The 23,792-nt window shown below is 36.2% G+C and overlaps 1 protein-coding gene across 1 annotated transcript in view; it reads left to right on the plus strand.

The window, feature by feature from the left end:
- The window catches only part of LOC108702260 (rho GTPase-activating protein 15-like), a 297,375-nt gene extending 274,271 nt beyond the window's left edge, over positions 1-23,104 (plus strand). Inside the window, exon 10 of the mRNA XM_041578094.1 lies at positions 22,933-23,104. Coding sequence (XP_041434028.1) covers positions 22,933-23,104 — 172 coding nt within the window. The remainder of the gene's footprint in view (positions 1-22,932) is intronic.
- Positions 23,105-23,792: the final 688 nt, after the last annotated feature.

Consider the following 23,792-nt stretch of genomic DNA (forward strand, 5'->3'; position numbering starts at 1 on the left):
CGGCTTATACGCGGGTCATACCTCTGCTCTTCCCTCTGTCCTTCCCTCTGTCACCTCTGCCCCAGCCGGACTGCCTGTGACTGCCTGTGTCGCCGCCCGGAGCAGGTCCAGGAGCTCCGGGCGGCGCGTCCTTCCCTGCCGGCGTTCGCTTTCAAAATGGCGGCGCCCATGGCCGCCACGTGGGTAGCGGCGCCGGCCGCTACCCACGTGGCGGCCATGGGCGCCGCCATTTTGAAAGCGAACGCCGGCAGGGAAGGACGCGCCGCCCGGAGCTCCTGGACCTGCTCCGGGCGGCGACACAGGCAGTCACAGGCAGTCCGGCTGGGGCAGAGGTGACAGAGGGAAGGACAGAGGGAAGAGCAGAGGTGACAGAGGGAAGGACAGAGGGAAGCGCAGAGGTGACAGAGGGAAGGACAGAGGGAAGAGCAGCCAGGGTGGGGAGAGCGACAGATGGGGGGGGAAGTGGCAGAGGGAAGCAAACATGAAATAGGGGTGGCAGAGGGAAGCAAACATGAAATCCGGTCGGCGACACAGTCAGTCACAGACAGTAACAGGTACCTGCCCAGTGTCCCCCAATTGTTGCGGCTGGGTCACATTCACATTTTGAAATCTGACATGGGGCCCCTAGGCTTATACACGAGTCAATACATTTTTCCAGTTTTCTTAGGTAAATTAGGTACCTCGGCTTATACACGGGTCGGCTTATACACGAGTATATACGGTACATTCATGGGCAGGAGCTGAAATATTTAAGTTGTGAATTTATCTGTGGAGCGTTATAGAAGATAATACAGTTTACATTTAAACACATTTAATGATAAATGCTTTGCAAATAGTTAATACATTATAAATTTAAATTGCTTTAATACAGATAAACATTATGGAACAATGTAACATTAAATGCAGAATAAGTAATTAAAATTATTTAGAAAGCATTAATATGATATATGTGCAATTACTATAAAAACAATAATAGTTATTAACTTGATGGAAAATCTGATGAAAAATCTAAAACATTACAAATGAATAGCATTTCAGAATTTCTGAAAATTATTTTGTCACATTTCAGAAGCTAAATTTTTAAACAGCTCAGTCTGCAAATTATTATGATTATGCCACTGTCAAAAGCTGCATGAAAGACTTAGAATATGGGATGTAGCAATGCGGAAATTTGCCCTGTCCTATATGGTGGAAAACAGACCCTATTCTGCATTCTGGTCTGGGGTTTGCTGTAAATTCATGGCTACACAAGACCTCTGCACACATTTTTATTGCCTGATGCTCCCATCAAATTCACCTTGAAGTTACATTGTACCCTTTCAAAATAACACCAATGGGTCACTCATTTAGGGAATTATTTGTTCAATGTAATAGCCTCATTGTACTTGAAAAATTGCAAATTGTAAAAGGGAAATAAAACCTCATACAGTATATGTCAGTTCTCAGCTAGCCTCACTTTACAAAATTAGTAAAATTAAAGCATTTTACAAAACAAAATAAAACAAAAAAACTCACTCTATTTTAATAATATAACAGTATATAGTAGAGTTAAATTGCTCTGCACTATATAAGTGTATGGAGCCAAAAAAGTTGAATTTGATGCTGGAACTAATAAATAATTTAACAAATGTTGATTAAACCACTTTTTTGTGGCCCGACATTAGGAACCGTGGTAGGAAAGGGGGGCATAATCAATATTCTTATGTTCTTATAATTACTTTTGAGCATTTTGCTTGTTTTTGGGCACACTTTGTAAGCGTTCTTATAATTGCTTTTGAGCATTTTGCTTGTTTTTAAACCACTATCCTGTACTTGGAGTTATTCCAAGTTCATTTGAGACTGCATTGGTTTTTCTTCTCATTTCCTTTTCTGAATTCATATGGCACTGTGGGATTTGTAGTTTTTTAGGGAAGATAAGCTCTCAAAACAAAAAAGTTAGCATGGTAGTCTCAAGACTACTGTCCCCAGTAACCTACTATCTCCCCTTGTGGGGTCCCAGAACTTAGAAAAACCATAGGCAGTTAGATCTTTGGACTTCTCCACTTCTATCATTTTCATTTTCTTTCTTATCTTTCAATGCTGGTCTCAAATTGGACAATCATAATTAATAATTTTTAACTTATTCATTTTCAAACACCCATCAGCCTCGGCTGGTGTGTAAACCAAGTATAATTTATCATTGTATTGGGGGCTTTATTAGACTAACATTAATCAACTAGCAGCAATTTTGGGGTAATGAATTTAGCCAACCTTTCTTAAACAATTTGTGGTACCCCCCTTTTTTTTACCTAATCTATTACTTTTTACTTGTGCAGGCACTTTTATTTAATTCTGGTTATTGAAGTCATGAATTTTGAATAAAATCAAAATTAGCACTTTAAATTAATCACTGAATTAATTATTTTAGAATTTAAGTAATTTATGAACTGTTAACTAAAGGGACTAATCACTTTCTGGTGGTTAACACCATCACCTAATAAAGAATCACAAAAATGTTTTAATTCAAACTATTTATTTAATTTATTCACAGTCATTGGATGCTGAACAGTTGAACAATACAGATATTGCTGCATATCAATGAATGTGTTATATATAATTGGTGGGTGATTAGATAGAGAGGGGTTTTACTCCTTTTCGTTCTCAGTAAGGGCATAATCAATATTGTCATATCATCCAGATTTGATATAGGACATCCAGTCAATATAGTCATTTTTGAAATAGCTGTTTTAAAAACAAACAGTGACACTTTTTATTCATGTTGTTGCTTTGACGAATTCCTACAAATTTCAGTTGCCAAAATTAATGGTTCAGTACACCATATTACATGACATTTTTTTATCTTGAATGTAAGAATAATAGAATGTTTAGTGGGTTAAAGAGAGTGTTCATAATTAATGGTAGTTGTGGGTGGGTCTCTTTCTTTCTTTTCCTTTTTACTAGCTACTGCTGATGAAGAATTATCAGTGATTATGCTGGAGTGTAGAGCTATTGGAAAACCATTATATATAAAACCTCTTTGGATATGTCACACATTGCTGTTTAGGGTGTTGTATCTACCACACTCCTGCAATTCACTTCTTACTGAAGAAAATATTATTTAAAATAATATTGCCTCTCCACTGCATTTTTTTTCTCAAAACATAACAAATACATTTTACGATAATTTAAAATCCAATCAAATACAAACATAATTTTAATTGCTTAAAACAGACATTTATACAATCATTTTTTAATGAACTGAAAAATTGCATTTCCAGTATCAACATTTGAGCAAGAAGCAGATACAAACTTCCTCTTCAGTTCAGCCTATAAACTGAAGATGCATACTCACTTTTTATTGGCTCTTACCAGCTGGGAAGTTGGTGTCAATTAAATGTTTCATCATTTATTGCTTGAATGAATACTTTTTCTTTATTTAACTCGCAACATGAATGTTTTATACTGTATAATGTGATCACCCTGTTAAAATAACAATGCTGTCTTCTTTTCTCTTTTACAAAAAAATGAAAGTTTGGACATTTTCCAAACAAATTATAGGTTTCTCTTCAGCCATTAGGCATCTATTTTTCTTTCTTCACAATTACGCAAAAAGAGTATTGGGATGGTGGCATATACCACTCCCATTCTGCTTGTTCTTTGAATGGAAATTGCTGAACCCAGATGTCTAGCTCAGGAAAAAAAAACTCTAACAGAAGCATCTGGCTCCCTGGCAAGATCATCAGGCAACTTGTTTCAGGAGTTTTGCACTAAGCTGGTCAGCTGATTACAATGTGTTGTTCTTTCTACATTTTTTGTGCATGTGCAAAAAAAATAGATTTTTTTTTTTACAAAATTCATATCACGCAATATTTATTATTTTAGTTAAATTCATTCTCAAATGGGATCAATTTTGTTTTAATAACTAACAAAATAACCATGGATCTATTTGATGACCTATATAAATCAAACTATTTTTGACTAATTGTTGATTTTATTTAGTTATTTATATCAAATAGTTAAAGCTAGATATATAGATTATAAAGAAATAGAAAGATAGATAATGATAGATAGATAGATAGATAGATAGATAAAATATATAGAAAAATATAAGCACATACGGTGTTGACTGTTAAACAAAATAATAACAGTTATTCACTTTCTAAAATTATTTTCAAATTAGCACTAAAAATAATGTATAATTCTATATCACTATTAAACTATATTTCTTTGGTTGTTAGTTTTGTAATTACTATTGTGACAGTATGTTGGCTAGCTATAAAAAAAAAAAAAAAAAATCTGTGAATCCTTATAAACAAATACCACTTGGAAAATTATGGAGGAGACTGGAAAGTGCCCCAATTCTAATAGGAACAGAAATCTGGCACTCATATATAAGAAACTGCTAACTCACAACAGAGCGACCTACTTGGAGGAATTTACCAAAAAAGACAGTGTTTTATGCAATTCTTCTAAACAAGCGTCGCTATGTCTATACCATCTGCAGATTTATTATTGTGCCTCAAAAAAAAATAAAACCGTGCCTAAATTATATTGAACTTTACCCAAAGGAAAGACTGCAATACCACACCCACACCTACTGATGTGGTCCAACTTTTTTCTCTAAAAGCGCTTAATTAAGAAATCCTGACTCATTTACATGAATCTGTTTGATCTAAATTACACTCAAAACCACACCAAATTAGGAGCATCTGTGAATGTAAAATGTTTGTTCCTTGTTTATGCTAAAAGAGGGCCTGCTCTGGACAGCACATGTTCAAGTGATGAAAAATTATTCAATACAATTTACCTCTAAGATCTATTTTTTCCACTAATAATTCATTGTAAAAATAAACAGAGAATAGAGGTCCATGATTATTTCAGGCTGTGATATAATATGCCCCTGCATATGTCAGAAAGCTTTAGACCACCGTCTATGTATTTGTTGTTGAAATAAGGATTGAGGATTATTTAGGGATGAAGTGTAGTTGTGGTACACTAATTATAAGGACCCATGGTGTTAATTATTAAGATTTTATAACCATTTACAGCTTAAACTATGAAGGAATTGTATATGGGTGATGGGTGAATTGCTGGGCCATATGTGGTCATTGTGCTACTGAATTTCCTGTTTCCATTGCCAAATAACACATCTCTTCTGGTTTGGTCCTTGAACCACTGATGAAATCATTGTTGATATCAAATATTCTCACTTTTAAATTGATGTGTCATAACTATTAAAAATATGTGTTCTTCTGCTTGTTTTGTATCCATGTGTTCCCCTCAGTAATAGACTGAAGAATAAAATTATGTTATATACTATTTTAGTGAAATAAAATGAACATGGGATTCAATATTTAAATTGTTAATAAGTAAATAGGTTGAAGGCAAGACAGTATATTTAAAAGATAATGCTTGTTATTATAGATATATTGGTCTTTATTAATTAAGCCAGATGGGTAACATGAAGTGATCCTTGTTTCTTTAAAAAAACAGCACACAATGTGTTGAAAGTATCCATTGCACAAGTAGGGCATTAGGGCAACAAATGAGCAGAAGGGAAGCAGTAGCATAGTGCAGTTAAGAACTGTCACATGCAGGATGCGGGATATTCTGGCAGGCTTACCTGGGTAATATGGACAAGATGCTACAGATCTGAAACCATAAGAGATTAAACAATATCCAGCAACTAGCATGTCACAAAATACAAATCTTTACATTAAGTAAAAAACTGCAATGGGTTTCTAATATTTTGATGCAACTTACTACTGTGTTTAATCAATTGTTACTGACATACAGTACATGGGTCAGAAGCAAGAAATGCAACAATGAAGATACTATAAGATTTATATTTTCTTAGCTATTTCATCGCTCATTGGTAAAAACATATACCAAGAACTTTAAAGGGGCAGTATGAACAGGGTTTGTGTTAAACTTGTTTTTTGACTATTGTTTTAATCATGAAAATGATGTTTGTTTGTTTCTTAACACAAACTGGGTTACTGAAGGTAATTCATGTTTAATCCTGGCCAAATTAATTATTAGATTACAGAGTACAGATACAATGTACTCCTGCTAACATAACAGTCACAACAAACAAAGAACAGAGTGTGGTTGTATACTGGTAACCTAATAATCTTACTCAAATGGACCGAACATGGAATAGATTCAATTTCACTGTTTACCCAGGTTAGTTAGAAGTAACAAAAAACATAGCTTTTTTCATGATTACAGCAAATAGCATGTTCAGTACAAACTCAACCCATTGAACTCATGTAGAACAACACTGCTCATTTAAAGGTGACTGTAATGCTACTACTAAAAAAATAAATAGGGGGAGTGTTTGTTTCTAATCTGGAATAGCTGAGGCAAGTTGGAAGTCATCTAAAACATTCCGGTTTTTACACTTAAAATGTTAGAGTTTTGTAATTAGAAAAGAGTAATTTTGCTATAATTCAAATACTATCCAGGGGCTGCCCCCCATCAGCAGTTTTGAACTGCATTCAAGGGGGGAAGGCACATGCTATGGGTGTCTCTGTCCTAAGGACGATAGTACTTAGAGAAATTGAAATACTAGCATAACACAAAGGATCCTTTCTGATTAACAGTAATTACCAAACCCACAATTGTTGCATAATTATATCCAGTTGGTGCATGTTTTAAATCTACCCTGTGGTATTATGCAACCACTTATAGAAACTTATTTATCAATATATTTTCCCAAAAATTTCCTGTGTGGAGAAAAAAAAACCTAGAAAAATCTTGAAAAATTCAAATCATACGAGTTTTTTCTAATTTTCTGCCGGAAAACTCAGAAATCTTCGGATTATTGCATGAAACCCAGCGCAGATGAGGATATCTTGGGAACTTCTCCCTTTGACTTATATACAACCTCGGCAGGTCTGAGATGCCAGATTTTCAGATTCTGACTTTTTTCCATCCTAGGGGTAAAATAAATCACGAAAAATTCAAGTATTTGTTGTGGTGTTCCATAAGAGGATATTAGCATGCATCCTAATTATTATTCTGATTGCTAATCAGGTTGAGTATTCCAGTCCACTGCTTTGAGCCTCCTAATTGGCCAGCTCCAGAGTAAGGGATCCACTATGTTAGAATGTTAGCAATTTATTACAGTGCTCATAAACAGCATTTCAGTTTTTGTTTGAATAATTCTCTGCTGGAAAGGCTTGTTGTAATCATGTTATGTAAGTATATACATTTTAATTGAATTATTTATACAAAGCAGGTATGCATAAAAAATATATTGCTTCAGATAAAACACAAGGCAGTGTTTTAGGTCCCTTGTCAAAAGGCATCCTAACAAAAAGTGTTCCTTTCTTCTACTGTCTTTGTTGTGGCATTCGGCATAATAGTATGGAGCCAGCATTCCGCCTCTGGTTTGCATAGCCTGGATTCAATAAGCAGCTATATACGCAGATTATGACAATGTGGTCAAGGAAAGCTGCTTTTTTTTCACTCTACCTTCTTATCCTTGGGAAAATACAATCTGGTGTTTATTTTTTCTTGTCCTTGTTCAGCATCTTAAAATATTCACAATTTGATTCAGTATATGCTTATTTTATATGATTATTATAACTTTGCTATAGACATAAGCACCGATCTTGCAACAGAAAGGAATTCTCTCGGTATAACAAAAACAAAGATTTGCATATTTTGTTTTACATTTAGAGAAATGTGCATAACAAATATACCCTCATTCGCATGGGGGTACATGTGTGAGCCACGCACTTCTAGTCAAGAAATAGCATTTTGTCAATATATATAGTGTATCTTTTCCTGCCTGGTGAAGAGTTTTTTTTCTTACATTCAGAATGAAGCTCCGTCTTTTCATTTCAGGTAACTACATACTGATGATAGATTGACAGACATATATTTACATAGTTACATCGTGAAGTTGAGTTAAAAAAAGACCAATGTCCAAGTTCAGCACCTCTAAGTGAACCCCTAGGGCAATAACTGTACATATAATGACACACATACCGGCCCTTCTGTACACTCACATAAGATATATATACATATATACCAAAATCTATTAATCATAGATTTTAGTATCACAATAGACTATGATACTATGCTTGTCCAAGAAATCTTCCAAGACCAACTTAAAGTAATTAATAGAATTTGCCATTACAACATCACCCAGCAGGGCATCCCACAACCTCAGTGCCCTCACTGGTGTGTTGATCGTTTTTATGGGAAAACAAATTCTCTCCTATCTGTTTATAGGTCTATAAAAGCTCTCCATTCTAATGCTTGAGGTCAAAGGTCACCCTGGGACATAAAAATTATATTACTCCGACTTGCAGTTGAGTGATATCGGGACTGGCTGTAGGAGTGAGAGTATTTAAATCATCTTCTGTCTGAGTATTGGACAGAAAATTCTATTTTAGAGGGAAAAAAAACAAACAATTGATTAGTGGCAAGCGTGTTGAAGATGTACAACTGCTGGCACTCCTATATCAGCATAAGAGCCACGAGTTTTACTTCTGCAGCAGGTATAGTGTCAAGGTACCAAAGGTAAACAGAAAGATGATGACAGAGATGTCACCCCATGGAACTTAGAACATCTAGTTAACTACAGGCTCTAATTTAGCTAGAATTTATGGCTTACTATCTAGGCATATGGTTTTACCATCAATCTGTAACGTTTTGTATTACAAACCCCAGAACAGACACCAAGGTTCTGGTCACCACTCACACTTCTGCCTATAACAATTGCCTTTTGCTTCGGGAGGAGCCCTCTGCTACACAGATACAGCCAGATCTTAAAATGAAAGAACCAAGGCGAGAGTTCTGGATAGACAAGGGAACTGTAACGTATGACACTAGGAACAGGGCAAGAGTAAGAGTAGTCGTGAAACCAGGCTGAGGTCAAAAGCAATCAGAACAGAGTCAGAATCCAGAAGAATAGTTAATAGGCAATGGTCAGTTCAGACAAGCAAGGGTCAAAGAACAGAGAATCAGACTATAGGGGCAGAGTGAAGTGGCTAACGTTAGTTACTTTTTGGGGCCAAGGGAGATCGCCAATTCACTAACAATTGCAGGTGGCAATTCGCTAGTGAGCGGGACTATTGTTAGCGGTCATTCGCACTCAATTGGCCGGCAACTTTTCTCTCTGTCGAACGGACATTACTCCTCAAATTCACTAAAATGCGGATTTTACTGAACGTTAGCTCTTTTGCCAGAGTTGCCTTTGCCACCTCAGACCAGGCAAAGTGCTATAAAGCAGCTAGATCTTCCTCAATCTTCTGTTACTTACATCATATCCTGTGTGCTGAAAATGCATTAAAGTTCAAAAAAACGCCAGCGGCTCTTCCTTTTTTAAGCGGGATCGCCTGCAAAAGTCCTAACTTACTTTTTTGGGTAAGTGGTTTTCTCTACACATTTTATTACATATGGAACTTTAATTTTACAGTGGGCTTATGTATAGGACATTATATTAACTCTTTTGTCATTATTAAGATTCCCTGGACATGTGTAATATAAATGGTAACTTTTGCAGCAACATTTATAATAAAGACATCCATACAACTTTAAATTTCCCGCCCCAAACAAATTGACCTAAGTGCAAGATCACTAGCGAACTTCGCTAGGCACAAATGAATGCTACCGCATCTTCGCTACGAAATGCTCGCACAGCCAAAGTAATGCTAATGAAAAGTCGCCAGAGTTCGATGCCCTGGATGAAACATAGAATTTTAGTGAATTAGCGTATTTGTATCGTATTTGCGCCTGGAGAAGTGATACGATGGGTGTGAAGCTGACGCTGGTGAAAATTTGCCCCTAAATGGAGTATTTAGACTTGTGTTGGGCAGTGACCAAAAGGACCCCGCGATGAAAAGAAAAACGGACACACACCGGGAAGACTGCGGCAACTAAGAGGAAGGCTGCGGGTATCCCTACAGGCGAGGCAACGGGTGTTCTCTCTGCCTCTCAGGTATATTTACACTATTTCCAGTACCATTAGGAATCTTAAAAGTGTTATTTTTTCCACTGGTATTATTTCACAAGAGGCTAGTGTAGGGCAAGCTATATTTACCATGCACAGAGCCACATCAATAATAGCAAATCATCACTTCACAGATATATAGGAGATACAGTCTTGGTGAACACATATTTTCACTGGTGCAAAGCAGGGTACAAATAAAATCTACTCTGCATCCTTATCACTTGCAGGTATAGTAACTGACCATCTACGGTGGCCAGAAGTCATTTGGGTGCCAACGGCTAGAAATGATGTAACCCTGAGAAAAATGATCAGCTGCAATTGCATCGGACATGGCTTTTAGCAGCTTGAATGATGCTGAAATTTTGTGGAAAATGCTGCATGCAGCATAAAAAACATGCAACTTGCATCTGATTTTGCCCACTGCACTTGTGGTCATAAATGACCAACCCGGAGAAGCCTTTTCAATTTAAATTAGTAAAAAGAGCAGTAATCCTTGACAGTAAATTATAAAACAGCTTTAAACGGTATGTTGCATATTACACAACTACAGGGAATACTTCATTTGATTATGGATTGTTGTTTGAATTTTGTATTAGTGAGGTGTAGCACCCGTGTCAAAAAACAAGTCCCTGAATCCAAAATCACAGGAATAATAATGAACAGTGGGTGAGCTCAGGTATTCATCAGTGACATGATTTTATGTCTTTTCATTTAGGAGATGATCTTTTAACCAGTGCAGTTACTGCATAAAACCCAGTCAGCAATTGATTTGGATCAGTCTACAATATGTTAGAAAAAAGCACAAATCTCATTGGTTGCTATGGGTAACTGCATTGGTGTAATAATGACCTTGATTTTTTTGCCCAGAAATAATTATTTATACATTAACTTTTAGTTGGGCCTTTCTATTACAAATTGATGTTATTTTTAGTACTGGTCTCAAAAACATTATACACCTTCCTTGCAGTTGGGTGGAGGAGTGATGCCTCATGTTATATCTCCTTTTATTACAAAAGAGGTTAACTGTTTGCCTATTCCATCCCTTTACCTCATTTACAACTGAAAAGTGTGTATCCGTGATGCGTTTGCTGCGTAGTACAGACAGCTCATTATAGGACGAGAAAGGCACGGAAGTTCAATTGCTACCTAAGTAGCCTTATTCATATATATAATATACAATTCTTCACACAAAAAAAGAATGACTTTCTTTCCAGGCACTGACTGCCAGAGGCTATTACAAGGGTGAAGGATATCTATTATGAAACGTCCAGTGTCATTGTACTCTGCCAATTTATTTACTGACCTTCAACACAACAGACATACTCCTGACCCTCAGAATATAAAACCCTGGGGGAAATGGCACTGAACACCAATTCCTATATCCTGTTGTTCTGTGGTCTAAATTAAGTGCTAATTAATTACCCCTGGCATCTTTGGCATTGCCTGTCAAATTGGATTAAGGATATCCTTTCACTGTTAACACAAAATGCTCTGGTTCATCAGCTAAAGACTTAAGTGTTAATGCTTCCTTGCAGATCGCTCTCTCGCAGAGTAACAGACAGATACTTTGTACTGCCAGGGCGCAGGTAGCTTGTGTGCAAAGGAAACAACAATAATTGCCATTGTCATAGCTGATTTATCGGCTTTCATTAGCATCCTGTTATTTACTAACCACCTGCATTTTCTGCCCCTGCCTGGAATCAATTAGCCAATTTAATACCATTTATTTTACAATTTTTTTTTGTCTGACAAGCACTGAAGACATCCAAAGCATGAATCATGGTTATATTGCCTCATCCTATTTTATTTTCCATTTTTAGTCAGTATCATTAAGATAATTATAAAACGTACCAAATAAAAATCTACCTGGGGGTCTTAAAAATCAATAAGACATAAAGATTACAGACAGGCTCTCATTTCATATAACCTGCCTCATTTAGAACAAAATATACATGTTTAGGTAGGGTTCTAAAATATGTCAGGGTGAAATATATATAGGGATATATAAATATATAGATATAAATAAATATAGGGAATTCCCAGCCTGAATACTTACAATGAAATACAATGATAAGGGGACTTTTCAACTGACCCTTCCCCTTCAGCCATCCCACTAAACCAGATTGTCACATACCTTATGAAACACCAGGAGCCAGAAATGGTGTAAAATGGCCACAGAATTTTTTCAAATTTTAATAAATAAATAGAATCTTGCCCGCCTAACCAAAGGCAATAGTCTAAACCCCAAATTCCATAAGAGATCACTACTATTCCCTGCGATTCCTCACTTGATATCAGCACTATGTCATTATATCCACCACTGAGTATTAGGCTGCCTCTACCTACAGAGAGGATGGTCCTGAATTCTGCTATCAGCAGCAGCTGCATCTCCCACCATGAGAGAAGTTCAGCAGTCCTGCTGAAGGTCCTGAATCTGCACTGTCACGATGATAGGAAATCCAAGCAGGCTGTCACCTAGCACAAGCAATAGTAGTAACAACCCACGTGTGGTCACAGGAGAGAACCTCCTTTCTCCCTCTTCTAAAATTTCCTGTGCAGTACTCTGGCAAGGTCCTACCACTGCTGTGTACATTATGATACTGTATACCTACTGTTTTGATCCAGTGGAAGGCAAAAAAATAAACAGCCTGAAGCCAGTGCCAATTATGCCTCAAGAGGGAAAAAATTCTTTCCTGACCCCAATGGGGATCAGAAACATGGGAATGGTATGCTATAATACAGAAAATAACACATATCAAATGATACACATGACAACATACTTTAGTTGGAGAATGGCCGCAGCAGAATTTATTAATAGATTTTTTTAAAAAACATAAACTAGCCAGCCCAATTCCTTCATTGGGTAGCCTATCCCAAATAGTTCCGCCTTTTGATTCTTCAGGCCAGGAAACTACTTATATACAAAATTAAATTTTTCCTCCAGCTGCGACAATAGTTTTTTGTTTTTTTTTTAAGCTTTATTAACAACATATACTTAATATATTACACAACCGGGTGGGAGGGTGGGTGCAAATCTGGACAGCATGTTGACGATGCTCCTCCTTCACCGATCTTCGCCGACTGACAGGTAAGCTAGCCGCGAACCGGCTTTTATACCCCTTCTTTTAGGTCACGTGATTGCTAACCACCAATCGCCTTTCTTTTCTACCCAGCTGTCGCCCGGGACCTTCAATCAAGCCAGGGACTTCGCTGACTGCAATTTTCTACCTCAGGTAAGCATATAAAATTAACTCTTTCTTTACAGCAACCTTCCCATGCCTGCTATTAAGTGTTAAGCACACTTAAGCCTACATTCCCTGGATCAAACATTTGGACATTAATTAATACAATCCAGACTCTCACATTTATACTGTATAAAAGTACAGAAGTCACAATATAACAGTGTATGCAGAAAAACATCCACATTTTGGTAATTAATAGATTACATGAGAACATAAAGAAGAAAAAACTCCTGCCATTTTTGCAAAATATCAAGAAAGGGAAAGGGCAGTTGGGATATTTCTAGCTGCTCAGAAGAGAAAGTGCCTTAAAGGGGAACTATTGCGAAAATGAAAATTTCATAAAAGCTTCCTGATATTGAAGTAAGAAACTTTCTATATACACTTAATTAAAAATGCTGCTGTTTATATTCACTATTCCTCTCTCAGCATCTATTTCTCTTCATTCTGTCTTTTTGCAACAGTTGGGTGTCAGATAAATGATCTAATATATCTTATTGGGGGCTCTCTTTCCTAGCAGATGTATTAGAGCTCAGTCAAATAACTGATTTCAGTACAGGTATAGGATCCATTATCCGGAAACCCGCTATCCAGAAAGTTCCGAATTACGGAAAGGCTGTCTCCCATAGACTCCATTAAAATCAAATAATCCAAATGTTTAAAAATCATTTCCTTTTTCTGCGTAATAATAAAACAGTAACTTGTACTTGATCCCAACTAAGATATAATTAATCCTTATTGGAAGCAAAACCAGCCTATTGGGTTTATTTAATGTTTCCATGATTTTCTAGTAGACTTAAGGTATGAAGATCTAAATTATGGAAAAACCCATTATCCGGAAAGCCCCAGGTCCCGAGCATTCTGGATAATAGATTCCATAACTGTACAAACAAAATCTAACAAAATAACTGCCTTTTGCACAAATTTTGCATGTAGAGAGACAGGATTTTGGTGATTTTAATAGAGTGAGCAAAGGGCCCCCCGTATACGATATATTGGATTATTCATCTGACACCCACCTTTTGAATGAAGACAGAGTGAGGAGAAACAGTTGCTGAGAGAGGAATAGTGAAGAATGTGAAGAAAAACAGAATTTTTAATTGATTGTATTTAGAAAGTTTCTTATTTCAGTATGCTGAAACTAATATTTCATTTTCAGTTCCCCTTTAACTCATTCCTTCTCACCAATCACAGCTGCATCTGCTTCTGCCAATCTTTACATATAAACCAGTGTAATCTGGCTGCTGGTCATTCAGATCCCTTGTGGCCCTTGCATTTATAGCTCCAGTGCTTTTCTTTCTTCTTATCCGGTTTCTTTTTAATGAAGTTAATTTCCTACCTATACAAAAGATTACTATACAGTATATTGTTTACAAGGCTTTATACATGATTATGATTAGCCCAGAAGAAACTGGGGATGCTGGTATATATATATATATATATATATATATATATATATATATATATATATATATATATATATTTTTTTTTATTAAATTCTTTTCTGCATTGCTCCCAGTAGGGAATCTATCCGTATTTTTTGATTATCCAAACACTGTTATCTGCTACTGGATCTCACGTTTAAAGTGGAGGTTACAATAATTGCTACTTTTGGTACTATGGGTAATAATGTAGCAACATTGCAAGTGTTTTCCACTCTTCAAGACATAATACCAATCAATTAAGAACTAGATTTTAATGGTCTATTGCTTTAAGTTTATAATAAAAACAAATATCTCATTGGACAACTAGAGCAAATGTTTGCCTTGTTAAAGTATACCTTGTGGCATCTTTGTTAGAGCTATTACACATGGGGGCATTTTGACAGCTGCTGCCTTCCAGAGAAATAATGGGGCATTCAATATGTCCCTGTCTGTCTGCCACCACCTATGGTAGAAAAGCCTGTACTGAACATATTTTGTGTGGTGATAGATGGACCTCACACCAAATTGCTCTCTCAGCATGTACATTTAAAAAGGTGATTGCCTTTCAGTAGCAAGAGTTATGGCCAAAAAAATCCAGTGTGTCACAGCCTTCACTCTACAGCTGGATAAATATGAGTAGACTTGATGGCCTTATGAACAGATCACACTAACATGGGTAGCAAAAGAAATGGAATTTGTTTTGCCTGGGACTTTTAATGCAGAAGTCATTTTTTGTTTTGATATTTATTGGAGTATCTTGCTTATATTGCTATTATCTTCTCTGTTGGCTTGTCTACTTCTTTATATAGGGGGGAAGGGATGCTTGAACTCTGATACAGAGAAGCTACTCTATACAGAGTAGGGCTATCCATTTTTTTTAAATTATATACAGTATTTACTACTGAAATTCAAAGCATAAGGTTATTGGCAAAATGTGTTAAACTACTCAGGTTTAGAAATTCTACAAATTGTATCATTCACTCTGGTAAAATTTTCCATTTCCAAGTTGTTGTAAAAAATATTTTGCAGTAGTTTTCTAGAACCTTCGACAAACAAAAAATCAAAATGTCCCAAGGACTAGAGAATCTGTTCAATTTTTTTCTAATAAATCTGTCTTTATTTATTATATAAAAAGGAAAAATTGTGAGAGCACTCCATGGCTAAATAAAAATGTACTAAAATACATTGGAAGTGCTACTGATCTGGCCAAATTAACTACAGACATAGAAAAAAAGAAGAAAAATTGATCAATGCACATTCCCTGGTCCCCTGTCATATCAGTAATCTATGCAGATGCATGTATTTACAAAGACAGGGGGTTTTTTAGTTACAAAATTATGATCATAAGATTGATAAGCCACCATACCACGTCAAGGTAAAACCCATATGGCGGTCCCTAACTATTTTCCTCTGGTCATAATTTCAAATGCTAAAGCCTCCCGGCATAAGAGCATTACCTGAAAAATAAGGTCTCCCGACCTGGGCATTGGTTTTCATCATAGGGCTTAGTCCTCCCCCGCCATTAGCTTTCAAAGGGGAGAGATAACCTAGACCCCAGCATTGGTTCCATGAGATTAATCCTCCCCCGCTTGCGGCTTTTAAGAGAGAGAAACTGCCCAGACCAACACCCATTTCCAAAGGTTTTTTTTCCCAGCAGGAATTCCAATAAACCTTATTTTCAGAAGTGCTGTCTACCTTCGAGTTCTTGTCGTGTTTACAGTGGGGACACTGTTGGACGGAGTACCTGATCTGAGGGGAGAGCGGTGAGCATGTGCGGTCCTTTTTCGCCTTTCTATTCATAGATCATAATTTTGTAACTAAAAAACCCCCTGTCTTTGTAAATACATGCATCTGCATAGATTACTGATATGACAGGGGACCAGGGAATGTGCATTGATCAATTTTTCTTCTATTTATTATATATTCTTATATATTATATTCTGTCATATTCCAGCACAGTACAGCACGTGGACCAAATTTCCCCATTCTTAAATTTTTTTCCCCCTTCTAAATAAAAAGACAAATTATTTCTGTCCTGTTGTCATTGTGAGATGTCAGTTGGCTTTATCAGTTTGGCTTGCTCTGTTCTAATTTGTTTCATTTACATACTTGCCATTTTGTCATGACAATGCTCAATTGCATTTTGAGATTAAAGATACCAGTCAGCTTTGGATCTAGCTGCATTGTTCCATTCTGGCTTTTGCTACACATGTTCACAGATGCAGAACAAGTGCTGTCCCAAAAATGTCTGCCATTCCTGTTCATTTTTAAATGAAAATTCTATCAGAGCTCTGTGATACGTTGATTGAAAATACTATTCAGTGCAGTTAGTGCTTCTTCATTTCCTCTGAACATCGTCATTGTATGGACTGAACTATATAATACAGTTAAACACTCCTACACATTACATATTACTGCTACTAAAGTATATTGAATAAGTGCCCTATGAGCACAGAATTTTTAATCCATTCCATTCAAAAAATGTAGGCATATAAACCAAATGGAGTCAAAATCCCTAGGTTTCTTTAGTTTACTTAGTTGGCCTTGATTTTACCTAGAAAAAGGTTAACAACTAATGTAACCTATTAGGAGGTTATCTTTAATCATTCCCAATAAGGTATCATATAAAGTATGGATTCTTTGCATTGAGCAGACATTTCTTCCCTGGAAATTTGCAAAATAGTGAACAATTCGCCATATGGGCAACAAATTTTTGTAGAAGTGTGACAATTTTATTCACCCATTGGAGTCTGTGGGCGTATTTTTCACTGTGAAACTTGCCTGAAAATTACGCTAATCACTTTTAAGGAAATTTGTATAAAATATTGTTTTTATTGAGATGTGGATTTATTGGAAGGTATTAAATGGCATGGAGTGACTAACCACTTAAGTTGTGACTACAGTGTTGCTTTTTATATATAAAACCAACTATACAGCCTATGCTCCTTCTAATGAATATTTTGAGCCTGGGATTCCTACATATTGTCAGGAGGCCTATTGGCTCGCAGTGGGAGATGTCTGGACCAAGGAGGAAGCTTAGGGCAAAACGTCCAAGTTTATGGTATCCAAAAGGCTCAGGCGTCATTGTAGTCAAGTTTAGGCAAATGTTCAATAAGGCAGGCAGCAAGGATCAGACTCAAGGTCAAAGCAGGAGTCAGGAAACCAGGAAACAACTAAATAGGAATTTAGGGAACACAAGACAGGAATTCCTATTATTGGGCATTGAACCCGTGAACCTCGGCGTCTTTTTATTTTGAATTCTTGCGCCGGGAAATCAGGCACATTTTATGACTGTCTTCCAACTATAATGTCACTCTACTATTATCAAATGTTTTGAATGTAGGGCCCTTATGTCTGCACATTTGTGTGACTTTTTTTCAACTACACAGTCCATACTTTTTATTGAATGTTTTAAATGTGGGCCCCCTATGTATGTACCTTTTTGTGGCTGTTTTCCAACTATAATGTCCATACTCATTTTGCTGAATGTTTTGAATGTGGGTGTAACTAAGTGACTTGGATATAAAATCACAGTTTCTAAGAAATCATGTATTTTAACCGTACATTCAGACTGCTTCAGTTACAGCAGCGAATTAGGTTAAAAGAAAGCAGAGTTTCCAAACATGTCATTAGACTTCTGATATAGTTGTTAAAGCCTTAAACCCCCAGATAAATATACAACAACTTTGTTACACCATTCATAATAAACTGCAGAAACACTTGAGGGAGAAATATATCTGCTTTGAGTAAAAAAAAAAAGAATTAAGCATGGCATAATTTAACGTTAATTTGATGAAAATCAAATCTTGGGAGCAGTGAATTGATGGATCATTGCCTTTTCTATTTGGGCCTGACATGAAGTAGCTTTGGTATTTCCTTTCTTTTTGTATTAGGAACTATATATCTTTATTTTACATGTGCAAAATATACTGTACAAAGCTTTTTTTTATCGTCAGCAGTGTTTCTCATTAGTATGTGTTTCCAACAAATATGGTATCTTGTAAAGATAGGGATAATTCAATATTTTATGAATAATTTTATTAGTTTACAGTTCAAGATGATGTTGCAAATCTTGTAAGTTAAAAGTATAAGAATACATAAAATCTGCTTCTTCCAGGGTTTTTTTGCTTTTTAAACAACAGATGGATTAGAACTGGCAAGAACTAAATGTTTTGCAGTTACACAATAAAAACAGTTCTGTTGGAACAATGATATAAAACCACAAGGAAATTAATTTCACCTCCTCTGTGTACAATAGCAACCCTTGCATTTTTGTTTTGTTTGTTTTGTTTTCATGCTCTAGAAAAGTTATTTAGATACTGTCCCTTAGGCATAGTATTTAGCAGTTACACTTTGGGTTTGTCTAGGGGTTAAAGAAATTGGATAATAACTTTGTTTGATAGACCTTTCTACTTCAGATCCTGCTATAAAAATCAAGACCACTGCTTGGGTCTAAACAGTAGATTCAAAATAAAGGCACTTAAGGAGTAGGCAAATTGCAAAATACCTTACAGTAGTGACCAAAAATTCTGACTTCTCTAAGACAGCACTAACTGCAGAGAGAGGGTTTAATATTGCAGTCTGGAAAACATTGGCTGAATACTGCTACATGAAGAGATCATCTAGCCAGTCTTTTGGACAAAGGTCTGAAAAATTACATTAAAACAATTTCGATTTAATTAGCTCCTGAAGGTCCATGAATGTTGCTGGAGTACAATTTCCAGCATGTATTTACTTTTAATTACTTGTTATAGAATGCTGGTAGCTGCTGTTGCTGCAACATTTATGAACCAAAGGCTGAAAACTACACCTTGGGCCAATGGCATACTCTACCAAGGTATTGAATAATTCTACATTTCTAGGTAAGAGTCATTTATGAGAGCAGTAAGGCCACGTTTCTAGGCCAGGGTAGGGTTGGGCCACCTGTTTGGAGTTATGATTTTCGCATGTTTGAAATTATTTCCTCCTGGTACGCCAGGTTCCATTCACAGACCAAAACATGTTGGTAAGCTGAATGAATAGTGCTGGGGATGTGTGTGCACATTCCTCAATGTGCCAATCCAAAATACCACTAAATTTCCATTATTATTATGGCAGTATATATCATTATTGGGAAACATTTCTGGGACCAAACACACCAAAGTTGCTATACTACCCATTAAAGCAGCCTGCATTTTAGGTTTAATGTTCCTTTAAATTAGAAGGCTGGCCATGTTTTTACTGTAACCATCAATGGTATTTAGATATGTCTTCCAGAATATTACAGACACACTCTACTTTAAAGTGTTATCTCTCTAAGAATACTGACATTTCTTATGTTTAGATTTGATTCTCCTACAGGAACATCTACATTCTGGCACATCCACTTATACAGGATTTAGGAGATATGTGCTCAGAGAGAGATAGGAATTGAAGGCTTTAATATGTAGTCAGGAAGCCTCTCGGATAAGTAGGATTATTTTAATCTAAATGTATCATTGTTCATTTATTTTAATATATAGGAAGTAAGAACATGATTTTATATTTCTTAAAGGAAAAATATTTTTTGTAAGTGTACAATGTATTATGTATGTATTTATAACTTTATTTGTAAAGTGCTGTACAGTATATAAATGAATGCACAGGGAGGACAAGTAAAATAATAAATACAATAACTATTGATAAGTACACAGAGCTTAAGTGCAAAGTGATAAGAGAAACAGAAGAAAGAAGGCTCCTACCCTGAAGAGTTTACAATCTAAGTAAATTAAATGTTGCTCTGGATACCAAATTGCTCACCATAGTTTTCATGTACAGTGAGCCTGTGTCCAAATTTCTCTGCACCTCACACCAGGTAAGGACTTTTAGAACAGAGGACTTTTAGGTCCCAGCTAACAAACCTTCTAGCTTTTTCTGATTTGGCAACCCCATTACCCCAGTCAATGTCTGGATAATTTAAGTCACCCCTAATAATAATTTGACCTAGTTGTGAAGACGCTTCTATTCTTAAAAGCAGCTGGGCTTCATACTCGTCATTTATACAAGGTGGTTATAACAAATAATTTTCTGTGTTACCTTTTGCACAGTTGAAATCTCTACCCAGAGTGATTCCACATCATCCCAAGTGCCATAAACTGTTATTTCTTTATGGTTTTAATTCAGACTTTACAAACAGACAAACTCCACCACCCTTTTTAATCCCTCTGTCCCTCTTAAAAAGGGTTTAGTCATTTAAGTTCACAGTCCTGTCACATTTTTCATGCCACCAGGTACCAAATTTATCATAATTTTTTAAGTAAGGAATTAACTCAAGCTCTCCCATTTTACCTGGCAAACTCCATGCATCCACCAACATACATTGGTGGTTATTACTTCTTTCTCTGATATTACCTAAAGGAGAATTAGTTCTTAAATTAGTATTAGCCATTTTTCCTTGTAACAGAGGGATATCCCTAGCTGGTAAACTATACACCCCCCTCACCCCTACCCCATGACCCCTTACTAATCCCATGGCCCTAGCTTTCCCATAAATCTCTATTTCCCCCTTTGCTTAATTTAAACACTCCTCCAACCTCTTAGCCCTTTTTTCCCCCAGCACAACAATCCATCAAGACTATATAGGTTGTACTGCAAGGAAAATTCATTCCTGTGCTGTAAGAACCCAAACCCTTCCTTTTTATGCAAGCCACACTTTAAGCTCCCTAAGCTCATGATGTCTTCCTAAACTTGCACATGGCACAGGTAAAATTTCAGAAAAAATTTACATTGGAAGACCTTGCATTAAGCTTAGCGTCTAGATCCCAAAACCAGCAATCTAGAAGGAAAAGCACCAATGCTAAGCTCTAATAAACTATGTTTTTTTCAGTCCTACTTTAACCAGATTTACTTTAAGTTTGTAAATGTAAGTAAATATAAAACATATATTATTTGTACTGAAACATGGCACAAAATGCATTCGCAAATATTATTTTTGTTCTTCTTCTCATATTCTTTAAAAATAAACATATTAGCATGCAAGTATAAAAAAATCTCACAGTTAAGCAAGCTTACTGTCTCTGAATTAAATATAATTGAATATTCCAGTAGACAACAAAAATGTATAATAATATTAAGTTTGTGATATGTTATTTTTTTTCTTCTTTTATAGAAAAATAATCACGCTTCGGCTAAAATGAAATATGCATGCCAGTAGTAGAGTAGAGTTCAAGATGAAATAATTAATAGTTGCTTATGCATCTGAATGAACAATGCTTTATTTTAGGAAGCTAATAATACTGTCCCGATTATGGTTATTTTTTATTATACAATAAAAAATGAGAAGGATAAACTACTGAGTTCATCGTTGTCTTAGCTTGTAAATCCTTTTTTCTTTAAGTGCTTAGAAAAGTATGGCTTAGTTATGGTTAACATAGCTAGTTAGTAGATGAGCATGATTCTATGTTTTGGGCATAGTATAACCCTGAGTTAAAATGGGCTAGGTTAGTGCTGTAATCTCTTTCTTTTGGATCTCCCAAGAGAGATCTCCCAGAGTGACTGTATAACTAGAGTACAGCGTATTGATGGCATTATCATTTTAGTTAGGGCAAAGGGACTCCTTAAATAAAGGCTAGATACTACATGTAGGAATTCAAAATAGCAAGGCTGTTAGTTTATCTAGCAAGTAAATGGTTGTTTTATTGCACTTTGCACACTGCATTCAGTAGTCTACAATTGGCCACATGCCTCTGTGCTTCATTTTGGAGCACAGAGACCTGCAGCACATGATTTGGATACAGTACTGATTGCATTAGTCAGTGAAAGATCCAAGAGAGGCAGGTAGAGGGAGGCACATAGGGTTCCCCTTGCTCGTGCCCTACCTAACCCTAACATGTGTGTCATTCAGAGGTGCATGAAGGGAGAAACAGGACACACAGTCTGCATAGAGGCCGCAGGATGTAGATCAAGACTAGGAGTGCCTTACTGGCCCACGTGGCAGGCAAGATCAGATTACTTTCCCTCAAAGATGATGAGGGGGGTATGTGTGAGATGCCTGGGCTACTGAACCAAAGAGATTTAATGGAGTTGGTACACCAGTAAAGGACCTGCTAGAATAGAAGTGTCTGGCATAAGGGTACACCAAATGGTGTTATTGCAACCCATGTTCTTATTCATAACCCCCAGAGAGATGTTTTCAACAAGAAGCATAGCCCTACAAATTTCCATTTAAATTCCCTGTGCATTGTTAAGGTAATTAGGTAACAGATCACTACCCCATTGGAGACAAAATTGATTAGATTTCAACAGAGTGATGAGATGTATTGTTTTTGTATTTCTGACTGCTTGTCCTCTTTTTATTTCCCTACAGGATTGTTATCAATGCATCTGTGAACCTTATGTCAACACAAAGCCTAGGAATTGTTTTTGGACAAACTCTTCTTAGACTAGAAAGTGACATGGGAAACATGGCGGTTTGCATGGTTTACCAGAATCAGATAGTTGAACTTATGTTAACTGAATTTGATAAAATATTCTCTTGAAAAAAAGCTTTAATAAGCAGGATAAGTATCCAAATACTTATATCACATGGGTCATGGGTGTCTGTTTTTTTTAGAACAATAAAAAAAACAGATCTTCATAAAGATGATTATCTCTTTGGTGGTTAGGCCCTGATCCATTTTAACTATATACCCAAGTTTACTGATTTAAGAGTTAATTTGATAATCAAACAGAGAACCCACATGCAAGCCTTGTTTTCTGGGGTGGTTGTGTCAATTGGACATACTTCTACTCAACTGCCAGGCGAAGTAATGGATTATTTTAAATTAAGTAAACAAATCACCAATATCTTGTGTTGTCATGTCATTTACTTTTCTAAATCCACACACACCCTATTGTTTCCTATACTTAGATACATTTGGGGCCAAATAAGTGTATCAAAATGTCATACTCATTATCCTAATACCTTAGTCTAGGTAAAGTACAGTATGTTTGGAATAAAATAAATGTATTAATAAATTCAATAGCCTCCTACTCAGCTTTGGATCCCCAACTCATTAAAGAGGAGGGTAGGTTTAAATCTTTCACTTATTTGATGAAAGTGTATTCTGTGGGAGATGGCCTTCTGTAATTCAGAGTTTTCTGGATAATGGATTTTCAAATAATGGATCCCATACCTGTACAGGGTTTTCTGATCAGCATATGTAGAGCCAGGGTATACAAATGAGG

Source organism: Xenopus laevis, chromosome 9_10S, assembly GCF_017654675.1.
Source record: "Xenopus laevis strain J_2021 chromosome 9_10S, Xenopus_laevis_v10.1, whole genome shotgun sequence".
NCBI lineage: Eukaryota > Metazoa > Chordata > Amphibia > Anura > Pipidae > Xenopus > Xenopus laevis.